Raw genomic sequence first — 21,492 nt, 5'->3', positions numbered from 1 at the left:
ACTGCTGTGCGTGATTCATCAGAAAGGAGAAGTCCGTGGTTTCCGGTCGTCAACACTGTCCACGAGGGCGAGGGTTCCTGTTGTATGTTTCCCATTTCGTTTCGCGTTGATAAAATGCCGAGATTCGAGGATCGCTTGCGATAATTCACGTGATTCTTGTTGGCGGGTGTGAGGCGCCGCGCCTTGTGGTGATAGCTGGTTGTTCGTGGCGTCCGAGATCTAAAAAAACTGTTGTCGTGGAAGTGCCGATCCGCTGCTCTTGGTTTACGGCCGTACGTACTCCACGAAATAGTGGGTGGAGGTGAGTGGCCAGCTACTTCGTACTGGTGCGTACGCATTTGCTGTGCGTGTTGCTTTCCTGCCCGCGCTCCCAGACAAATGCGCAGAGCTCGGCATAGAGGAGGCTATGGCTCGGCGAATGCATGTGTTGTTCCCGCGTGTTTCGTTATCGATGAGTGCCTGTGCGGTGTCCAGTCGCTTAACACAACGCCGGCGACCAAGCCTCTGCAGTCGACGGCGTCGAAGTTGGCTTTAAGCCGAGGATTATCGGTTATCGACGCCCAGTGGATGGGCGCTCCGCTGAAGTTGCATCATATTTATGCAGTTGCACAGTCACAAACATCGATCAAGCCGTGTACTGCCATTGGTACTGCACGACTTGGATCGCGTGCGCTTAGTGACGTGATGCTCTTACACTGAGCGGCGCTTAGTCGCAGAGATCGTACTTATATTCCGGAGTGTGGACGACCAAAGCATTTTTTTCTTCTAGAAAGCGTGCGTTGGTTCGCAACATCCGTGAGTGTTGCATCGTATATTTAGCTCGGATCAAATCAGATCTTATGTGCAGTCTCCGAAGTATCTTCTAATTGAAAATGAAATGTATATATTGCTGACGTAACGGTATAACGCACAGCTGTTGTACACTGCACTGAGCCCCCTTTCTATATTTCTTCTAGTGTTTCTTCCAACTTTGAAATCGAAAAATTTCTTTACATTTGACACATTTAACCTGTAAATTCCGGGTGACGCGATTTTTTTGTTATTTTGTGTAGATTCATTTCACGTTACGAGTACATTTCAAATTCCGCAACACCTGCGGAATTAACGCGCTCGTGCGCGTAGTTTTTCCAGCGTGCGTCTTTTGTAATGAACCATGAACTCTGCGGTCGAAAGGACGCCGCTGACACACGTCGCAACGCGCTAGAAAGACGATAGTTATAGCGCGAGAACAGAACGACGACAAAGAGACAAGAAGGACACGAAGGACACTTGTCTCTTTGTCGTCGTTCTGTTCTCGCGCTATAACTATCGTCATGTCATACCAACTAGCCCAAGCTGCCTCACTTCTAAGCGCCAGAAAGCTTTCATTTTACTTGCAAACATTCGTAAAGAGGCCTTAGTTACCAGTGTTGCAGAATGGGCGTCTCCATTCAAATTCCGTTCCGGGAAATTGCAACCTGCCTTCATTCCATTCCTTTAAATTCCTCGGAATGAAAAAAACTTGGCCTGTTCTCACTCCGGAAATGGCCAGACAGGCCGATTTCATTACTACAGTTCCTCAACGTAGGGAAGGAACCTTGATGATTTTATCGAGCTAAGAATTGACGCCCCAAAAAACTGATGTCATCAGATGCATTAATAACTGCAAAAGTAATTGATTGATATGTGGGGTTTAACATCCCAAAACCACCATACGATTACGAGAGATGCCGTAGTGGAGGGCTCTGGAAATTTCGACTTACTGGGGTCGAACTGCAATAGCTGCAAAAGTAAACAAAACATGTTACCACGGTTGAAGGACAGTAGCTTGGTCACTTATCTCGTGCAGTTAAACCTCGCTATTAGTCCCTATACGGGCAGTTCTCCCGCTACGTATAGTATTTTCATGGTCAGCACAATCTAAGGAAACCGAGTTGGCAAACAGTTTGGCAAAGTATGTATTTACTGGTTTCGAGCGCACTTTACTGCCTTCGCGGCATCTCTTTACTATGGCCAGCAGCTAGTAAAGCTTGAAACTTATGCCGTTACTAAGAAGGAGTGCTTTCAACTACAAAGCAGCATACTTTGCCGTATTTCTCGTAAACATCACTGTACCTCTTGCGGTAATCCTGACACTCTTCAGAAATATTTTGATGGGCCTTAATTTTGTCAATAACTTTGTAATAAAAATATCGTGCTGAGTGATGACACACGTATATACAAATGGAAGGGCAGACGATGATGTGTACAAAACGTCTGTTATTTTCTAAATTCTATAGCTGCTAACCAGTACTCGGTGTGCTATTTCAAAGTAGGAGCATAAGTAGCCCTGAAACGACTGCTGCAGTATACGATACCGGCTACTGCGGTCAAAAGGACCTGTTAGCCGGTAGCGAACGTATCAAGTTAGTCTGGATATGTTTTATTTGTGCCACTTCAATTATTTATATAGTCTTATTATCTTTCTATATAATTGAAGTTTTTGCGCACACACACAAGGACACAGAAGAAGGGAACACAAGGACCAGCGCAGACTAACAACTGATTTTTATTAAGTAAGAAAACAGAATATATACGCTTCCTTGCACCCCATGATCACCGCGCATGAGCAAAAACGGCATCGTACAATCTTAAAAAACCATAAATATCACATGTTGTTCAGCAATTCAATTTCTTTTTCACTAAGCGATATCGACGGATGGCTGATGCACATATCTTTAAGTCTAGATATGTGCCACGCCTCTACTATTTCTCTTGTTGTCTGATTTGGGTGTACATACACAACCTTAGTTTGATCAAACAACGGCTTACATGCACTAAAAGAACAACGCGCACAGTGCATTGCTAAATGTGTTTCTGGCCTCCCCTTCAAGTTGGTCATGTGCTCCTTCAACCTCACATTTAAGCATCGGCCAGTTTGACCGACATAAAAGTTCCCACAACTGAAAGGGGTCTTATAAACTACCTTTCTTTTGCACTCAACGACCTGATGACCTGCACGCTTGGAACAATTGCCACTGATATCCTTCGACCTTTCCTCGTACAGATTATTTACAGCCGGACACACGCCCCCTAGTTTGTTCTTTGCCGAGAATAAAACTTTGACACCATATTTAGCTGCCACCTTCTTAAGTTTATGGGAGAAACCATGCTCATAGGGGATTACCGAAATTTTCTTTGTATCTTGGCTTCTTTCCTCTTTCTCCCCGGATTTCATTTTCTTCAAGAAAATGAAATCCGGGGAGAAAGAGGAAAGAAGCCAAGATACAAAGAAAATTTCGGTAATCCCCTATGAGCATGGTTTCTCCCATAAACTTAAGAAGGTGGCAGCTAAATATGGTGTCAAAGTTTTATTCTCGGCAAAGAACAAACTAGGGGGCGTGTGTCCGGCTGTAAATAATCTGTACGAGGAAAGGTCGAAGGATATCAGTGGCAATTGTTCCAAGCGTGCAGGTCATCAGGTCGTTGAGTGCAAAAGAAAGGTAGTTTATAAGACCCCTTTCAGTTGTGGGAACTTTTATGTCGGTCAAACTGGCCGATGCTTAAATGTGAGGTTGAAGGAGCACATGACCAACTTGAAGGGGAGGCCAGAAACACATTTAGCAATGCACTGTGCGCGTTGTTCTTTTAGTGCATGTAAGCCGTTGTTTGATCAAACTAAGGTTGTGTATGTACACCCAAATCAGACAACAAGAGAAATAGTAGAGGCGTGGCACATATCTAGACTTAAAGATATGTGCATCAGCCATCCGTCGATATCGCTTAGTGAAAAAGAAATTGAATTGCTGAACAACATGTGATATTTATGGTTTTTTAAGATTGTACGATGCCGTTTTTGCTCATGCGCGGTGATCATGGGGTGCAAGGAAGCGTATATATTCTGTTTTCTTACTTAATAAAAATCAGTTGTTAGTCTGCGCTGGTCCTTGTGTTCCCTTCTTCTGTGTCCTTGTGTGTGTGCGCAAAAACTTCAATTATGCAGCAGTACCAACTAGCCCGTCTTTCCGTATTATTATCTTTGTTCCTTGCTATTACTGTTGTTTCGGAAAAGATTGGCCTGCATCCACAATCCCTGCAATGGAGGCCTAAATGGCCACTGATAACCCTATTTACATTGTAGTGATGCTCCTTATCGCTCATTAAGTCATCTTCCTGTTTGCCCTATATTTTTTCTTCCTAGAGACTAAAGAAATAATTGAAGTGGCACAAATCGAACACATAAAGACTGTGTTAGCAAGCCACCTATAACCTTTTCACAAAAAAAATTCGATTCTCTTGAGCCATAGGTGATATGTACAGCACGTGTGTGGCATCTGGCAGTGGCACATATCGGTGGGAGGTAGGGCCATCATATGTTATTTCTTCCTATTTTTTGACGATCCAGGTATATATGTGCCCAGATGTTGAAAAATAGTCTGCGCTCGTGTCGTGCCTCCTTCATCTTCTGTGCGTCTGTATTTTTGTGCTGTTTTTTCCTCTCTTAAGCATGCACCAACTTGCTCAAGCCGCAACCCTAGAAAGCCATTGCACAATGTGACAATTGGAAGGGCACCGTTGACATGTTGCAGTCCACGTCTGTTTATCCTTTCCCTGTGTTGCGACCTCGTTTGTTTTGTTTGACTGCAGTGTTATCTCGTCGGGGCAGGCCTTGACACTGCGCCCTGAGCAAAGAGGAACGCCACCATGCCGCTGCTGTACTGCGTGGTTGCACGAGGCAGCACGGTGCTGTCTCGGTACGCCAGTTGCGCAGGCAACTTCTCCGAGGTCACCGAACAGATCCTGGGCAAGATCTCGCCGGACGTCCCCAAGCTTACCTACTCCCATGGAAGGTAAATGAAATGCAGCTATCTTGTAGTTAGAAGCCCATTGTTGTGCACTGGCAGGGATAGGTCATACCACCAGCACTTGTCCTGTGCAACGCCTCCTCCATTTTGTCAATGCCAGCCAGATGCACCCAATCTGGCTGTTCACCACCCTCTCCTCCTGCCCTTTGCTCCCATCGCCTAGCCTTCACGAGTGCTTTGCGATCATGGGGAAGAGTCCCTCATTCAGTGCCTGAGATGGAAATAACGTAATTAAGTAATTTTTTGTCCAATTGCGTAGATCCGTGAGGTGGCATCTTGCATTCCTCATTATCACAATGTTGACGGTCACGCTGGCTCTGTAAATGATGCGGCGTTTTGAGATAGTGTGTCGCCATTCGTGGTGCTATGCGGGCAAGCAATGGGGATGTGTCACGGTGACGCCGCTGCATAACTAGCGCTGTGAGGTGGCAGCCACCAGCCACAAATAAGGAGGCATACAATATTTGTGTGGGAAACACTTGTACCGCATCTCCGGGGGAGAGGCGCTCGGAAGCACGTGTGACGCAAGCAGCACTACCCATCACATAGTAGCGTCGCATCGCAGCCACTCCCTGAACCAAGGCAGACTGACGGCACCCATTAAGAAACGCGCTTTCGCACTGGCATTGAAAAAATAAAAATAAAGGAGGCGTTGTCCTCTGTCGTGTCTTTTCTGTCCTGTACCGAATTGGTGCTCTATTGGTTAGGTGGGTTTGGTGCAGGTTTTCACTAACGAGTACTTCAAAGACAGTGTGAACCTCTTTTGGAAGTAATCGTCGAATGGCCTCAGTTTTGGAGTGCGTGGCATCACGAATTCCTCAACGGGTGGAGTTGCAGGAAATTGTCACAGGCTTCAGGCAGCTTCTCTTGTCCCAGTAGCGTGTTACAAGCCACATGGGGAGGGATGCCACGGGAGAAATAAGTTGCATCAGCACCCTGCAGCAAGAAGTGCATCTTCTCAAAATGCCACTCTTAATTCAGTAGGGTTGACAGACGGGCTAGTTGGTACAAATTCATGATGGAATAATTGGAAGCGCAAACCAACGGGACACAAGAGGAGAGACAAACTGCGCTTGTTTGTCTCTCCTCTTGTGTCCGGTTGGTTTGCACTTCCAATTATTCCATCATGAAGCTCTTAATTCACGCTGGCTTTCGGCACGTTATAATAGGATGTTATCTGCTCTTCAACGACTAACAGCAGGCACCAACAGCTTCGCAGATGGTGAGGACAGGTCTCTGTATCAAAAGAGAGGAATGGCAGCCTTGAACTCCACTTGTAAACTCTCCCTGCCATGCTGATTTGGCTGAGATATTCATAGCAGTGTCTGCTATGAATGTTCATAGCCCTTTTGATAATGGCCTTATCAAGTCGAACCAATATAAACTCTATATCTGTCATGCTTATTTTCCATGGACTTTGACCGTTTTGATAAAATTCTTAAATTATTAAAAAGTGTGCAATAAGCAGTAGTACTATGTGTGTTGTGGTCAACTGTTTGGCATAAGTTCTCCCTTAAAGAACTGTAAACGAAACTGACAGACTTGAATCCATCTCGATAGATTATTCTCGGCAAAATTTTTTGTTGACTTTGACTGTCATGGCGAGGTTCCTCAATTTTTCTTTTTTTTTCCTCGTTTTCAGCTACTTGTTCCACTACATCCTTGAAGACGGCATTACCTACCTCACCATTACTGATGACGTAAGAAATTGTTTTGGCATTATTTGGTATGCAAGGGGGTTTATTAGCGACGCCAGATAATAGGCAGACAGCCGGTACAGGAACAAATGCTCGGGCAGTCCAGTGTCTACAGCTCGTGCTCGCGCTTCGCACTCAGTGATGGTCCCACTATCGTTGCCTTGTGAATTCCCCACTACAATGCCCCGGCGACGAAGACGAGTCATCCTGGCGACTCAAGGTGACGAGAGAACAGGAGGGTCGTAACAGGGCTTGAGGCGACTGATGTGGACCGTCTCACGACCAAGGCGGCGCTTGTCCGTGGACGGCTTGAGTGGTTCATTCACATAGGTGACAGAAGAAGGGTGTTGTATGACGCGGTAAGGGCCCGTATACTTCGGTGCAAACTTGCGAGTCAGTCCAGGAGAGTGGAAAGGCAGTCGGAGCCACACGAAAGAACCGACGGGGAAGGTATTCTGAACAAGATCATGGTCGTGGCGATCTTTTTGGAGGGCTTGGTTATCGGCTGTGAAGGACCGTGCAAGTTGACGACACTCTTCGGCATGTTCAGCCATTTCAGAAACTGGGCTGAACTCTGAGGCATCAGGATTGTATGGCAAAATTGTGTCGAGTGTGTTGCATGGGTCACGACCATATAAAAGAAAAAATGGAGAAAAGCCTGTTGTTGATTGAATCGCCGTATTGTAGGCGTACGTCACGAAAGGAAGAACAACGTCCCAGTTGGAGTGGTCGGAATCAATATACATAGCGAGCATGTCTCCGAGGGTTCTGTTGAAACGTTCCGTTAGGCCGTTTGTCTGAGGGTGATAGGCTGTTGATGTGCGGTGTACCGTACGGCATGAATGTAGGAGCTGCTGCAGAACTTCGGACAAAAATACGCGTCCTCTGTCACTCAGGAGCTCCCGTGGTGCACCATGACGAAGAACAAACCGGTGCAAGATGAAGGTTGCAACGTCCCGAGCACCAGACGAAGGCAGCGCTGCCGTTTCGGCGTACCTTGTCAGATGGTCGGCAGCCACAATCACCCATCGATTGCCACCAACAGAGCACGGTAGCGGGCCGTATAGGTCAATCCCAACACGGTCGAATGGGCGTGCAGGACATGGCAAAGGCTGCAGTTGACCGGGTGAATGAGGGAATGTCTTGCGCTGCTGACACTGGGAACATGAGCGAATGTGTTTGCGTACAAACGTGTACATACCCCGCCAGTAGTAACGTTGGCGGATCCGCTCATACGTCTTTAGCGCACCGGCGTGTGCGTGTTGCGGTTCAGCATGAAAATATTTGCAGATATCAGACCGCATATGGCTGGGTATGACTAGCAGCCATTTACGACCCGTCACTTGATAGTTGCGACGGTATAACAGGCCATCCCGTATGGCGAAATGCGTTGCTTGGCGGCGAAGAGCACGCGGGTAACCGGAAGTTGATGCGTCAGAAAACATATTCAATAGCGAGGCGATCCAAGGGTCCTTGCGCTGTTCGGATGGCATGTCTGTGACGCTGACGGCAGAGAGGGGAAGGTCCAGGGCTGATATATCCGTATCATCGGATTTCACGGGTGATCGTGAAAGCGCATCTGCGTCAGAGTGCTTTCGCCCCGATCGGTAGACGACGCGTATGTCGAATTCCTGGAGGCGTAGTGCCCAACGTCCGAGGCGGCCGGAAGGATCTTTTAGCGAAGCCAACCAACAGAGTGCGTGATGGTCAGTTACCACATCAAAAGTTTGGCCGTACAAATAGGGGCGAAACTTGTTTAACGCCCACACAATCGCGAGGCACTCTTTTTCCGTAACAGAATAGTTGGCTTCTGCCTTAGTGAGGGCGCGGCTGGCATAGGCGACCACATACTCCGTAAAACCTGGCTTGCGTTGCGCGAGTACTGCACCAAGGCCAACGCCACTTGCATCCGTGTGTACTTCGGTTGGCGCAGTAGGGTCGTAATGGCGCAGTACGGGTGGTGAGGTAAGGAGTCGGCGCAGTGTTGCGAAAGATTCGTCACAGGCTGCTGTCCAATTCGAAAGATCTGCAGGGCCAGCAAGGAGTTTGGTAAGTGGAGCGATGATGGAGGCAAAGTTCCGGACAAAGCGACGAAAATAGGAGCACAGGCCCACAAAGCTCCGTAGTTCTTTAACAGTAGTCGGCTTAGGAAATTCGGCAACAGCACGAAGCTTGTCAGGGTCGGGAAGAATGCCGGCTTTCGAGACGACATGACCAAGTATGGTGAGTTGTTTAGCCCCGAAGTGACACTTCTTCAGGTTAAGCTGAAGCCTGGCGTTTGTAAGGCACTGTAGAATCTTGCGCAGACGAGTGAGATGCGAAGTGAAATCGGGTGAAAAAACCACAACGTCATCAAGATAGCACAAGAAAATGTTCCATTTGAGACCACGTAAAATGCTGTCCATCATTCGCTCGAATGTGGCAGGCGCATTGCAGAGTCCGAATGGCATCACGGTAAATTCATAGAGGCCATCCGGTGTGACAAACGCCGTTTTTGGACGATCAGACTCAGCCATTGGGACCTGCCAATAACCCGAGCGAAGGTCAAGCGAGGAAAAGAATTCTGCACCTTGGAGACAATCGAGAGCGTCGTCTATGCGGAGAAGAGGGTAAACATCTTTCCTCGTAATGTTGTTTAGGCGCCTGTAGTCTACGCAGAACCGGATCGAACCATCCTTTTTTTTTTTGACGAGTACAACTGGTGAAGACCAAGGACTACAAGAAGGCTTGATGACTCCGCGCTGTAGCATGTCGTCTACTTGTTCTGCAATTACCCGACGCTCCGCTGGTGACACACGATAAGGGCGCTGGCGCAAAGGAGTACTCTTTCCTGTGTCAATTGTGTGCACAACGGTGTTCGTTCTTCCTAGCACTGCTTGGGAAAAGTCAAACGAACGCTTGAATTCGTGCAGCAGGGTAACAAGCTGCTCTCGTTGAGCCGGGGCGAGATGGCTGTCAATAGAATGGTGAAATGCATCGGTAGACACGCTGTTCAAGGCAAAGTGAGGAACCAACGCGTTCAGCTCCATATTCGGCTTGGTGTCGAAGAAATCGGCAGGCACGATAGTACCTTCATCGATGAGCTGAATGTGGCCGAGCGTCTCGTTGCGGCGCAAACTGAGGGGGCACGAGTTGGGATTGGAAATAAATATCCCGGTAGTGTCTTGACAAAGCTCAAGAACGGCGAATGGCAGCGATGTGTGGTGGCGGCTACCGAAGATGTCAGATGGCGTGAATAGGACGGTAGCGTCAGAAAGTGAAGCACAGCAGGCAGGGACAAACTGGGCGCTGAAAGGAGGAAGGTCTATGTCCGTCGCGACGACAAGGTTAGCCACACTAGATACGGCCGCATCAACAGAAGGCGCATCACCAAACGGTAACAGCTCCACTTCGGCCCGAGCGCAGTCCACGACGGCGTGATGACGTGATAAAAAATCCCATCCTAGGATGTTTTGGCTAGTTGTGGCTGCTTGCAAGTGTTATTGCAGGACAGCTCTCATGTTTTGCTAGAGAGGTTGCGCGCGTTGAATTCAAGAGGGAAGGTTGTATTCTCAAACATACTCCGTGTTTATATCCTTCAGCTGACTTTCCCCAAGAGATCAGTGCTATTTGTTTGTGCTTAACTTTTTTTTTCTCTCTCTCTGGTTTTTCATTTGCTGTTATTGTATCAACGGCTTGTATTGTGGCTCTGTTCAAGCCAGTTTTTTACTGGCTTCTGCTAAAACTGGTCGATCTGTTGCAGGAATTCGAAAGGGTCAGAGCATTCCAGTTCTTGGCAGACATCCAGGGAAGGTGAGCAAGCAACTCCACGAAGGATTTTTTGCAGACTCTTTTCTTGTGGCTTATACTGCTGTTAGTGTGCTAATCGCCGCTGCTATTGCCGTGGATTGGACGGTAGTGGCTGTGTAATAGAGACAATGTGATCAGGTCTACAAGAATTTGACCTTATTAGCTGGCGGTTCTTTTCCCCATTTGCTCCCAAATTCCAACCGTTTAAAAAAAAAAAAACCTTACGAATTTTTATTTCGGTTGATGCAAATATGGGAATATAGGGGTGAGAAAATGTGCTTTGAAAATTCATAAGCTCACAATGGTGGGCCTCTGTTACAGTAATTGAACTCGGCCTTTGACGTAATCTCGTTATCAACTACTTGCTGTGAAATAAATGAAAACGCAATGCATTGGACCTTAAGATCTCTCTGTGGCATCTTCAGATGCCGCATTTTTTTAATGTGAGGCCCATGGCTGCTGCAGCTATCTCCACTCTGGCAATGTGAGAATTGAATCGCAGAACCCTATAAACTCGGGCATTCATATAATGAACACTAATATAACGAACTATTAGCTATAGCAAAGTAAATGGAGAATAATCGGAGTGGTATGAATGAACAGAAAGAGTGGTATGAATGTGCCCTTATAACTATTTTTCTAACATAACGAAGTTATTTTCATGTCTTATGCAATTTTGTTTGAAGTCAAAACGTAATTACAATCACTTTTGCAAGTCTATGTTTTCAATGAACGGAAGTAAATTTCACAATTCTGGTACATATCGTATTTCCTTTGGCTGTTATTTGTTACTTTGCTGATTTCTCTTTCATCGCAGGTTTCAAGCCAGCTATGGTCGTCAAGCTCATTCTGCTCTGGCCTATGCGATGAACAGCGAGTTCTCGCGGGTACTGGCAAACCAAATGGTGAGCTCGAATCGTTGCCCTCGACGCACGATTTTCCACTAATCTCCTCGCTTTGTCGTTCTTTCCAGAAACACTACTCGGGCATAGGAAAGGACGCCGACAACATAACCAAAGTTCAGGAAGAAATTGACGAACTCAAGGGCATCATGGTGAAAAACATTGGTGAGTTAGTTGTTGTTGCCTTCGATTTCATGCACAGATTCCTAAAGAAAATGAATTGTTGATCATTGTGTCGACTAGATCTTCTAGATTATGCTTCTAACAAAGGCTAGCTTGCAATGCTAAGGCGAATTCAATGTCTCCTTTACACATACTGGCTGCTTCATTTTTAGATGAGGCACAGCTTTTCAAAATTGCCTGTAACAAATAGTATAAGTGGAGTGCTTGAACTTGGTAGTTCTATGCAAATTTCACTAACCTCATTTAATACTACCGCAAAATCCCAAGCAAGTGTTCCTCCTCCTCCTCACCTATGAAAAATAAACCGACAAGATTTGGAGGAATCCCGTGTGCTCAGATTTGTGGACGTCTTGTTGCATGCTGGCCAAACAGTGTTATATCAACTGTGTAAATGTGTATGTGTCGGGACTTTCTGCGATGCGTCTCTTTATTGAATCAATCGCTATTGTATTTCACTGCATCACAGAAATCTCTGCCATTAAGTTTCGTTACACACATCACTCTTCATTGCTGTAATTTTAATATGTACACTGAAACGTCGATATAATGAAGCTGGATATAACGAAATATCTGTTATAATGAAGTAAATAAATAATAGTCTTGCCATTGATACTCTGTTAAGAATCTACCTTTATAACAAATTTTTGGGTATAGTGACTTTATTTTCATGTAAAATGCAACTTCTTTATAATGAGATTTGAGTGTATACCTGTAATGCACATTGGAGAAAGTGTTTTCGCGAGGCCCATTTGCAGCCGTCCCATTTACATCTGGGAATGCACTGCATCGTTGCTCGGGCACTGTTTGGCTGTACTTAGCTCTTGTGCCATGAAACACTGCGATTCACCGTTTTTTTCTCATGTGCAGATACGGTGACATCCAGAGGAGAAAGGCTCGAACTGTTGGTCAACAAAACGGAAGCCTTATCAAGCACGGTCAGTTATCTCCTGTTTTAGTTTATTTGTTGTTGTGCTTGGCATTTTATTTCGCGTCCTTGTAGTGCTGGTCAAACATTTGTGCACAGGTTATATTGTGCGCTTTCATCTCTTGTGTTTGCAGTCGGTGACTTTCCGAAAGAGCAGCCGCAACCTCGCACGATCCATGATGATCAAGAACATTAAAATAGCCATCATTATTGCGGTCATAGTTCTGGTGAGTACTTCTCTGCATCCTTCAAGAGACTATTATTAGCTAGCTTTAGTACTGCGTATCTAGCATTCCTAAGTGTCCTGCATGTGAAAAACTGCGTTTTGCATAGAGCACATGCACGCAACTTCTGCTCATGCACATTATGGGAAACGCGCGGTTCTTGTGCATATGATACTGTTACAGATGCTATGTACACCATACAAAAACTTTCTATAAAGGCACTGTCATCACTGACCTCTCTCTTATTACGACAAGGAGCAAAGTTAGCCAGAGATAATTTTTCAAGATTAGATAGGCCTGCTGTCTTGTAGATTTGGCACGAGCGTTTCACAATGTGCACTTTGACAGAATCTGGTTTGGTTGATTATTTTCACTGGGAAGCATTGTGTAGGAACTTGACTGGGATTTCTTTGGACTGATTTTTGGTCAGCCTAAAGACAAAATTGTTGTCAGAGCTGAAATTGTGGGGAAAAAGCATTTAGTTATAAAAGGTAAGGCACAAAGAACACTGTGTAGATATATATCTACAGTCAAACCTGCACATATTGAACCCTCATAATTAATAGTGTATAGTGAACAGTTCTAATGTCCTCTTCAAGAAATTTACAATATATAAAATATTTTATGCAGCAAGTTACCTGTATAGCAGACTCTCGTTGAACATTTCTGGTACCTGAAGGTACCAGAAAAAGTTTTCATTTAACAGAAATTCCACTTACTGAGAGATGTACAGTGTTTCAGAACTAAAGTATGAAACCAATCTTATTAGAGGCAGCAGTTCTATTTAAGCAATTTCAGTTTACTAATAAACTTGAACCACCATATAATCAACCCAGGTATAACAAACTATCTCGGAACAAAGTAAATTGAGAATCTTTCTGCAATAGATATAGTGTTAGGAGTATACAATTATAATTAACTTTTTGATATAATGAACATATTTTTCTGCAGATACAACTTTGTTATAATGAGGTTTGTGTGAAGGCACTTGACCTAGTATTGTTGTGTGATCCTCTCCAGTTTTGATACATCCGGATCAGACTTTAATGAAAACAAACTGTGAATTAGAAGGTTAAGAGCCCACTGTGTAAAGTGTACTACTATGAACAGTGATCCTGAAGTGATCGGGAAGCTGTGTTCTATCTAGTGGAAGTTCCAATTACAAAGGAACATGTAAAGCCGTCAGCATCTTTAACACGAACGCTCTACAGCGTGTTCTGCAGCAGTTTGATTGACTCTGACACCACGCACGTTTGAGTTCTGTTGCCGAGATGCTAACCATACATGCCGACATACTATCCAAGCCTACTGAAGTATTATCTCGGCAAAAGCGCCCGGCACTTCGCGGCTGGCATCAATCAAACTAGCCCTGGCTACGCATTGAAGTGTTTGTGTTGAAGGTGCTGACGGCTGTACGTGGGCAGCAATCGGGTACGACAACAACCAAGTTGAACTGTACCGCGAGTGGTTGGAAAGTTGAACTTGATGAGCGTTGTGGATTTACCAGGCCAGACTTGCCATCAGAAAAAGGAACTGAAATTTGACATATCCCAGATCGTGCAAGCTAAACCAATTGTTCCTGCCTTGCAGGTGGTGATCTACATCATCGTTTCGTCAGCGTGCGGCGGTCTAAGCTGGCCGAGTTGTGTCTGAGGGTCGTTCCCTCTCTTGCTACGCATAGCTGCCTCCTCTCCACCCGCACGCATTGCTTGTTCAGCATGTGTCCACCTCCAGATGTTATTATTGTTGTTTATATTTGGTTACAAATGTCGTGTGGGGGATGTAGCGTTAGGCAAACCAAATCGCCTGCCGTCTAACGCCTGCCTGGCCGGGGTTGTTTACGTCTCGGCTTATGGCAAGCTGCGGGCGAAGTACGGTTGTATAGAGTGCTTTTTCTTGTTCTCCCACTACTACCTTGTACGATATTTCCCACACGTGTTTAAAAGCTGATATATGCAGCCTGTATCTATGTTAATAAGTCAAATACAATGAATAGTACATTAGTGCACTTTAGCGGGAAGGAAAGTTACGTGCTGCACAGTATGTTGGGTTCACGTCTGAATGCCTGCACGAGCCTTTTCTGTCGCTGCATGGAAATATTGTGTAAATTTAATTCCACTTGTAGCAACTTTGTGCAATTTTTCAATAACTTGTGTATGTAATGTGCAGTACAGTAAAGCTTTAGTCCAGTTTATACATATTTTTAAATTCTTACACTAGGTACTCTTTTGTATGCTGGAATGAAGTGAATCGCGCTGCCTGCATAAATTGAATGCTTGATTGAAATGCCAGAAATGAAATAGTTCTACATTGCGTGCATCGTTGTACATAGCGAGCTTGAAACAGCGTGTTTTTTTGTGCTTTATATGTGTTTCGAGAAAGTATTAAATATTAGCACTTTATGAAGAATTCTGAAATTGTGTCAATTTATTGTTTACATTTTAGCTGGTGGATTTCCTGTTCACCTTGCCTCTCCTTTTGCTACGAAAGCTGTTATGCAATCACAACTGCTTTTTTGGTGCCTTAGCTGTCTGCCACCAGTGTACCTAAGCAGTTTCGTACGAAAAAAAAAACTGTGCAGGGTTCGAACCTGGGCCCTCTCTGGGCAGCACAGCGTTCTACCACTGAGCCATGTCTGTGCTTAAAAGTCCTTCGAACAAGCTTCATGTCTGAAAGTTATGATGTTAACATATGTAATACAGCGTGGTAGAAGAGTAAAATGACAACCAGGCGTTGTGGAATGCAAATTGTGTAACCAGGTACCACATAATGTGAGTTGCATAACGAGTGGGTCATTGAATGCTTTCAACCCATTACAACAGGCTTTGCAATAATTATTCATTGTCATCAGCCACTGCATCAACGAAGTGCACATATAATGCTTTGCAAATGCGTAGCAAGTACCTCTCTTCTCTGCAGGATGTAGTGTGCACGTGTCTTGAAGGATTACGGCCACTAGCGTGGGTTCGGTCGCAGCGAGCCGCAGGGCACGCGTTAACCATCACCATGGCGAGAACACAGTATTGCTCAAGGTCGCAACACTTTATTGCCTCGATTCCCTCAAGGATGACCAATAACAACGTCGGTGCTTCCCAACTTGACAAATTGTGACGCATGGCGCAGTGGGTACCTTGCAAGGTAGCCCACAGAGAATTTGCTGCTGGCTTTAGAAATGCCACTCTTCGAGCTTTTGTGCGGCTGCTGCGCTTTCCATGTAGGCCCGGCTTTTTTTTTTTTTACGCATTGTAATTGATCCTGGCTGCTGTAAAGATGCACGTGCCTTTTCTGTCACTGCTTCAACCTCAAACTTGTGACTTCCTTTGTAGCACAATTTAAAACTAGGGGGCTACATTTTACTGGTAATGCCTGCAGAAAGTTGGAGAGTAAAAATGGACGCCTACTTCGAGTATGATTCTCCAATGACTACTTCACTTATTCTCTGCAGGTTGCTTGAATGCGAGTCGTAGCATTGGTTATGGCCGCACAAAAATCTCTTCTTTTGGATCCGTTCCCTTTTAGAGCAGAAGAGTTGGCAGTGTGAATAGTACGGGTACTAGGTTCGCTGCGCGACTGATCCTGTCGATGTACAACTGGCCTCAAGTGTAAGCCTTCGAGCTGTTAAACCCTGCTTCAGATCAGCTGCTATGCATGGCCTCCTTTGCTTTGCTATTAGCTGCCTAATTTCTTAATGCATAACCGTGACTGTGTAAAGCCTGTTAACCATTGGTGTCTAGTTATCTCTCTCCATATGATTACATAGCTGTACCTTCAATACACAATAGACGACAATGCGGAAGCCACGTGTGTAGCAAAGTTAGCATCGCTGTTGCAATGCTTTTACATTTTATCCACAAGTGATTTAGGTTCGGCAACCAAGGAACCTAGCACATTTTACCATTGTGTAGCCAACCAAGGAATCTGGCACACGGCAATTATACATCAAGTCAGGGTCGCCACTAGTATTTTAAAGAAACACTAAAGGCAATTATCAAGTCGACATTGATTGTTGAAATAGCGGTCCAGAAACCTCGTCGTGTTACTCTTGTACCAAGGAAGGGCCTATTTTCGAATAAAATCACGTTTTAGTGGTCCGCACTGGGCAACGCACTTCAAATTAGCCGCCTCAAAAAGCGGACCGACTCGCGTCACTGTTGCCGTGCACAACGTTGCATGGCTTTACTGCGCTAGTAGCAGCAGACCGAAAGCAGCGGGAGGCACAGCAGCAACAACGGCGATTAATCAATTTCTCGCCATAGGCTTCGAGATTGTGCACGTTTTGTTTTAACTGCGCCCCGCTAGGTGACACCACCTGTCCCGTGCAACCATGCGAAAATTGAATTTTCGAATCACTCGCGCTATTCCCCATAGTAACATCCAGTGGTTATTTTTTCCATGAATCAAACAGAAACAAACAAGGAACATTTTATTGCGTTTCTTGATGCACGGAAGGTTCTTTATTTAGTGCAGTTAGATCGATTGCTAGTGATTAATTGTAGGCGGTCCGTCTGATGACATCGGGATCATTTTGAAAATGTCCAACTGGGGCGCTTGTGTTTTTGTGCATTTACCTTAATTTCTCGGTAAGTAGGGCACTGTTGATAATATTGTCATTTGAGATGTTTTCATACATTGAGCTTTCTCTCTGACGTAAATTGCTATTTGACTTTAGTGTCCCTTTAAAGACGATAGTCTTTCTTGGGGACCTTCTACAACAAAATTTTGGTTCGTCTGTCTGTACATTTGTATATTTGTCCATGGTAACGATCTCCCTAATAGCACCAAATGATACCTCAAACAGCCAACCTCATCCGCAGCGCCCACCAATATTGCTCAAGTTTCAGCGTTCATACTTGTGCGATTATCAATCAAAAAGCAATTATTGTGCATATCTGAGGCACCATAACAACACGTCTATGTTTTGTATGTGTGGCTTTATACTAGAGAAGGCACACAAAAGTAATTCCAAGGAACGTAGCGTTTATCACGCTGCACTGACAGTGCAATGCGATGCTCAAAAAGGCAAGTGTTTCCAATGCTTTGCTAAGACGACATGGTGGTGGCACCTGCCTGTCGTTTTGCGTTCTACACCTTATCGTCTCCGAGACAAGCACGCATTTTTCTCCGTGGGCACGCACACCTTCCTTCATTTCCGAAGATAACTGCCAGATGGTGCTTGTGTATAACGTGCCTCGATGCGTGCGCTCGTTCGCCTTCGCTGCACGGATCAAGACTCTCTAATGCAGTGCTTCCAAAATACAATATTTTCTCGCTAAGAACATGAAATAAACGTTTTGTTCATTCTCTCCACACGCAAAGTTATCGTCTTTCAACGACATTTGCGGTGAAATATGCAAATACGAGGCCAATCTTTTTTTTCTGCGAGGCGTGAGGGGGTAGGGGGTCACCGACGACGATTGTGTTCTTTCAGTGGGGCAGAGAGGCACAGGACTTATGCATTGTGTTTTGACTATGCTTGCTCTTTGGGAGGGGGGGGGGGCAAAGGGGGACAGACGAGAATTTTGAGGGGCCCACATGTGCCCCCTGCTGGCCCTATGTCAAATGCAAGTTTTTGTAGTGTGCTCATGCTAACCTGCTGCAACCCACCCCGTCAAAAAAGCACTGTGGCCTCAACTTGCATGAAAATTTATCGTTCAGAATTGTTCGACAGGGCTGATGCAGTATACACCATTTTGCAACCGTGTCATGTTCTTCTGTTCAACTTTCCCAAAGATGCTGCCACCTTCGCTTCAATGTTCAAGCACTGTTGTGGTACTGCACAGAACATGGCCTCTTCATTCCACTGAAACTTCCCTAATTTTAATTCTTGTCTCACACTTGTAATACCAATGTTATGGAACTTTATGAATGCTCCAAGTAAAAAAAAAATTGTGTAAGTCATTCTGCTGCCTGTGCAATTCTTAAAGGAGCTCAACTTACTGAACCTAACAATTATTTTCATAGCTTGTGCAATGACTTAATATTTGCCCATAACTACAACAAGCAACAACAAATGAACTGAATTCACTAATTTGGGGTGTCAAAGTATCTCAAAGTTTTAAGGTTTATTCATAATTTACAGCAATCATGGGGCAATACGTTTCAGTTAATGACCTTATGATTAAGCTTCCCATGTTGGTTTAACTACATGGTTCGAACATGCAAAGCACACACGTGCATGTTTTCACATCACGAGTGCCACATGTTGCAAGTATCTGCCCATGACAGAAAATGACTCTAATCTCTCCTAGAGCAGTTCTTCACAACCACACTTCCCAACCATATTTTTAGCTACAAATACAAGATGAACTCGTGCGCCTCAGAGTATTGTATTCAAGTGTCTGTCTGTTACAATGAGACACATTCTCTCCTTTTAGCAATAAAAATTCAACACCTTTCAAACACTTTGTACAAGTTAGGCAAGCTCGCCACTTGCAACACACAAGAGTTCTCCATGTACTCTGCAGGCAGCCTAAGCGTTTGCTTCGCTGCCGCAAACACAACGTGTTCGGTCACCCACTTCCAGCTGTTCGGGTCATCATCTCTACCGGTGCTTACCGAAGGTCCCGCATAGAATCGCGCAGTCTCCCGGCAGAACGTCTCGAAACACTCCTGCTCCTTCTCCCACTCGACTTCCGTGGCAAGCCGCAAAGCGTACATTGGCAGTCCTTCCACTGGCGGAGTGTGGTCGTTGAGGACGATGGGAAGGGAAGTGATCTCGCCCGCCTCGTTGATGCCCAAAGAGAAGTAGTCGTCAAGCATCTCAGCCTTCGACGTTAGGAATGTCGACATGTAGCGCGCGAGCTCCTCTTTGGGGCCGTCTGCCTCAGTCCATCCGCACTCTTCGAGTCCAAGGGCCATCATCGCGAGCTCGTAGATTGGGGCAGGCTCGGACAATTGGTACATGCCGAATCGGCCAAAGTTCTTGAGCATCAGCTGGTAGAAGAGTTCTTGAGACACTTTCCGCGTGTTGATGAGGTAGAGTTCCGTTTTGTGCTGGACCAGGGAGTAACGTTGGTTGACGCAGCCGACGAAGGTGTGGTTACGAAACAGCTCCCGGAGACCTGAGTGACTGTTTTTGATTACGGCCTCCCAAAGGTTGATGACGCTCTGTAACTTGACTTGAGGTCGCTCCGCTGCGTCTTCTTCAAAGTCCTCAGATTCGTGAGCAGGCTGGCTTGGCGTGCCTTGCTTTCCAGCTTGCGGCGATGGTTTTTTCAGGAAGACATCCAGCTTCTGCATCTGGGAGTCTGTGCGGACCATGTGCCTCTCGTCGACCGAAGTGGACGCTCCACTTCCAGTCTTGTCGGCCTTCTTGTTCGCGGCGGTCGTGGTGGAAGACTTGGAGGACGACGCGATGCGCGGAAGGCATGCCTGCGTCAGGAAGGTCCTCGAGGAGTCGCACGACAGCAGGGCTGAGTCTATGGCCTTCTGGATGCTCTCAAGGATTAACTCCTCGTGCAGGAAGTGAACTTCCTTCTTGGTCGGGTGCACGTTGACGTCCACGTTTGCTGGGTGTATTTCTAGCGACAGGTAGAGCCACGGGTGTGCATTCTTGGGCAGGTACGGTGCGTAGATGGACTCGACGGCCTTGCGGAGCGTGGCGCTCTCGACGAGACGGTGGTTGATGAAGAGCAGCATGGTGCACTTCTTGTAGGAGCAGTTTGCGTTCGAGATGTAGCCCTTCATCTTGAACTTGGCGTGTGCGTCTGCGCACTCGACCGGAAGCAGCTCGCGGCTCACGTTCTTGCCGTAGATGCACTCGATGTTCTGCAGCGTGCTAGCCTCGCTGGTCGTCCTCACGTCGGTCGAGGAGTCGTCCGCCTGCCGGACGGACACGGCGACGCCCGCGTTGTGCACCGCGTACCGACTCACGACGTCCACTATGCGACGGTACTCCTCGCTGGGGCTCTTGAAGGCGTTCCTTCGCGTGGGGACGTTGTAGAAGAGGTCTTCCACGACGATCAGCGTACCTCTGTTGCCGGCGCAGGGCTTGGCGGGACCCGTGGGCCTGCCGTTCAGGTAGGACAACTTGTAGGCGCACGTCGAGCCCTCCGTCTTGGTGGTGATGGAGACCCGGGCAACGTAGCTGATGCTGGCCAGGGCTTCACCCCGGAAGCCGTACGTGGCGATAGAGCCCAGGTCCTCGAATTTGACCAGCTTGCTGGTTGTGAAGCGCTCGCAAACGATGTCCAGGTCTTCCTTGCGGATGCCGCATCCGTTGTCCATGATCTGCAACAGCTTGAGGCCGCCGCTCTTGGCCGCCACTTGGATGCTCGTGGACTTTGCGTCGATGCTGTTTTCGAGCATTTCCTTGAGCGCGTTCACAGGTCGCTGGACCACCTCGCCGGCGGCGATGCGATTCGTGACCGTTTCGTCGAGACGACGAATCTTGCCCGGTTCCAACGGAGCTGTCGTGTCCATTTTGTCTGGCTCTTGAGAAACACGCAGGACGGCAATCGGGACAACAAAAACACGCGAGTTAATTTCAAGTTTTCAAAGCTCCACGTTTTTCATTCGACGCGCAAGTACGTGACACACTTCTAGACATTTTATAATCTCTTAAAAAGCGTCTGTCAATATGTAGTGTCCACGTACCAGTGAAAATATGCCGCGTTTTATCACTTTTTACACTCTGACAGCCAACAGCATGGCCTACAGCGCAAGCAGCCGATGCGCGCCATTTTCGCGGGCTATCGTAGCGCTCCTCAGCGGTGTTCAGTAACATGTGTACTTGAAAAAAAAATAACAAGCCGCGTAGATTGCAATCTTCGCTCAGATGTAATTATTAATTTTTATTTATTTATTTTGTCTAAAATAAACAATGTCTAAAATTGCGTTTCAATAACGATTGCTTCTTGCAGTAGTTGCAAATCTCAGAGGCTTAGCTTTTGCGTGCTGCACAAAACAATTATACGTCACTTGCATTAATAAAAATAAACGTCAAAATAA

General features: G+C 46.1%; 2 protein-coding genes across 2 annotated transcripts; one reads left to right on the top strand and one right to left on the bottom strand.

Annotated features, from left to right (window-relative positions):
- Positions 1–32: 32 nt before the first annotated feature.
- Vamp7 (Vesicle-associated membrane protein 7) lies at positions 33–14,952 on the top strand. Its single transcript, XM_037415688.2, has 9 exons — positions 33–301; positions 4,606–4,808; positions 6,466–6,523; positions 10,263–10,312; positions 11,127–11,214; positions 11,283–11,376; positions 12,262–12,329; positions 12,454–12,546; positions 14,134–14,952. Exons 2-9 carry the CDS (start codon positions 4,663–4,665, stop codon positions 14,194–14,196), a joined length of 660 nt encoding a protein of 219 aa, XP_037271585.1. The 5' UTR covers positions 33–301; positions 4,606–4,662; the 3' UTR covers positions 14,197–14,952.
- A 3,619-nt stretch (positions 14,953–18,571) lies between these two features.
- Mlh1 (DNA mismatch repair ATPase Mlh1) lies at positions 18,572–21,106 on the bottom strand. The gene has a single exon (XM_037415687.2). The coding sequence runs from the start codon at positions 20,962–20,964 to the stop codon at positions 18,928–18,930; it is 2,037 nt and encodes a 678-aa protein (XP_037271584.2). The 5' UTR covers positions 20,965–21,106; the 3' UTR covers positions 18,572–18,927.
- Positions 21,107–21,492: the final 386 nt, after the last annotated feature.

This window comes from Rhipicephalus microplus, chromosome 9, assembly GCF_043290135.1.
Source record: "Rhipicephalus microplus isolate Deutch F79 chromosome 9, USDA_Rmic, whole genome shotgun sequence".
Taxonomy (NCBI): domain Eukaryota; kingdom Metazoa; phylum Arthropoda; class Arachnida; order Ixodida; family Ixodidae; genus Rhipicephalus; species Rhipicephalus microplus.
This window is presented reverse-complemented; position numbering and strand designations above follow the sequence as displayed.

Coding starts and splice junctions, on each gene's coding strand:
- Mlh1 (XM_037415687.2), bottom strand. CDS start 20,964: ATGGACACGACAGCTCCGTTGGAACCGGGCAAGATTCGTCGTCTCGAC.
- Vamp7 (XM_037415688.2), top strand. CDS start 4,663: ATGCCGCTGCTGTACTGCGTGGTTGCACGAGGCAGCACGGTGCTGTCT. Junction 11,215..11,282: donor GGGTACTGGCAAACCAAATG/GTGAGCTCGAAT, acceptor CGTTCTTTCCAG/AAACACTACTCGGGCATAGG. Junction 12,547..14,133: donor TTATTGCGGTCATAGTTCTG/GTGAGTACTTCT, acceptor CCTGCCTTGCAG/GTGGTGATCTACATCATCGT.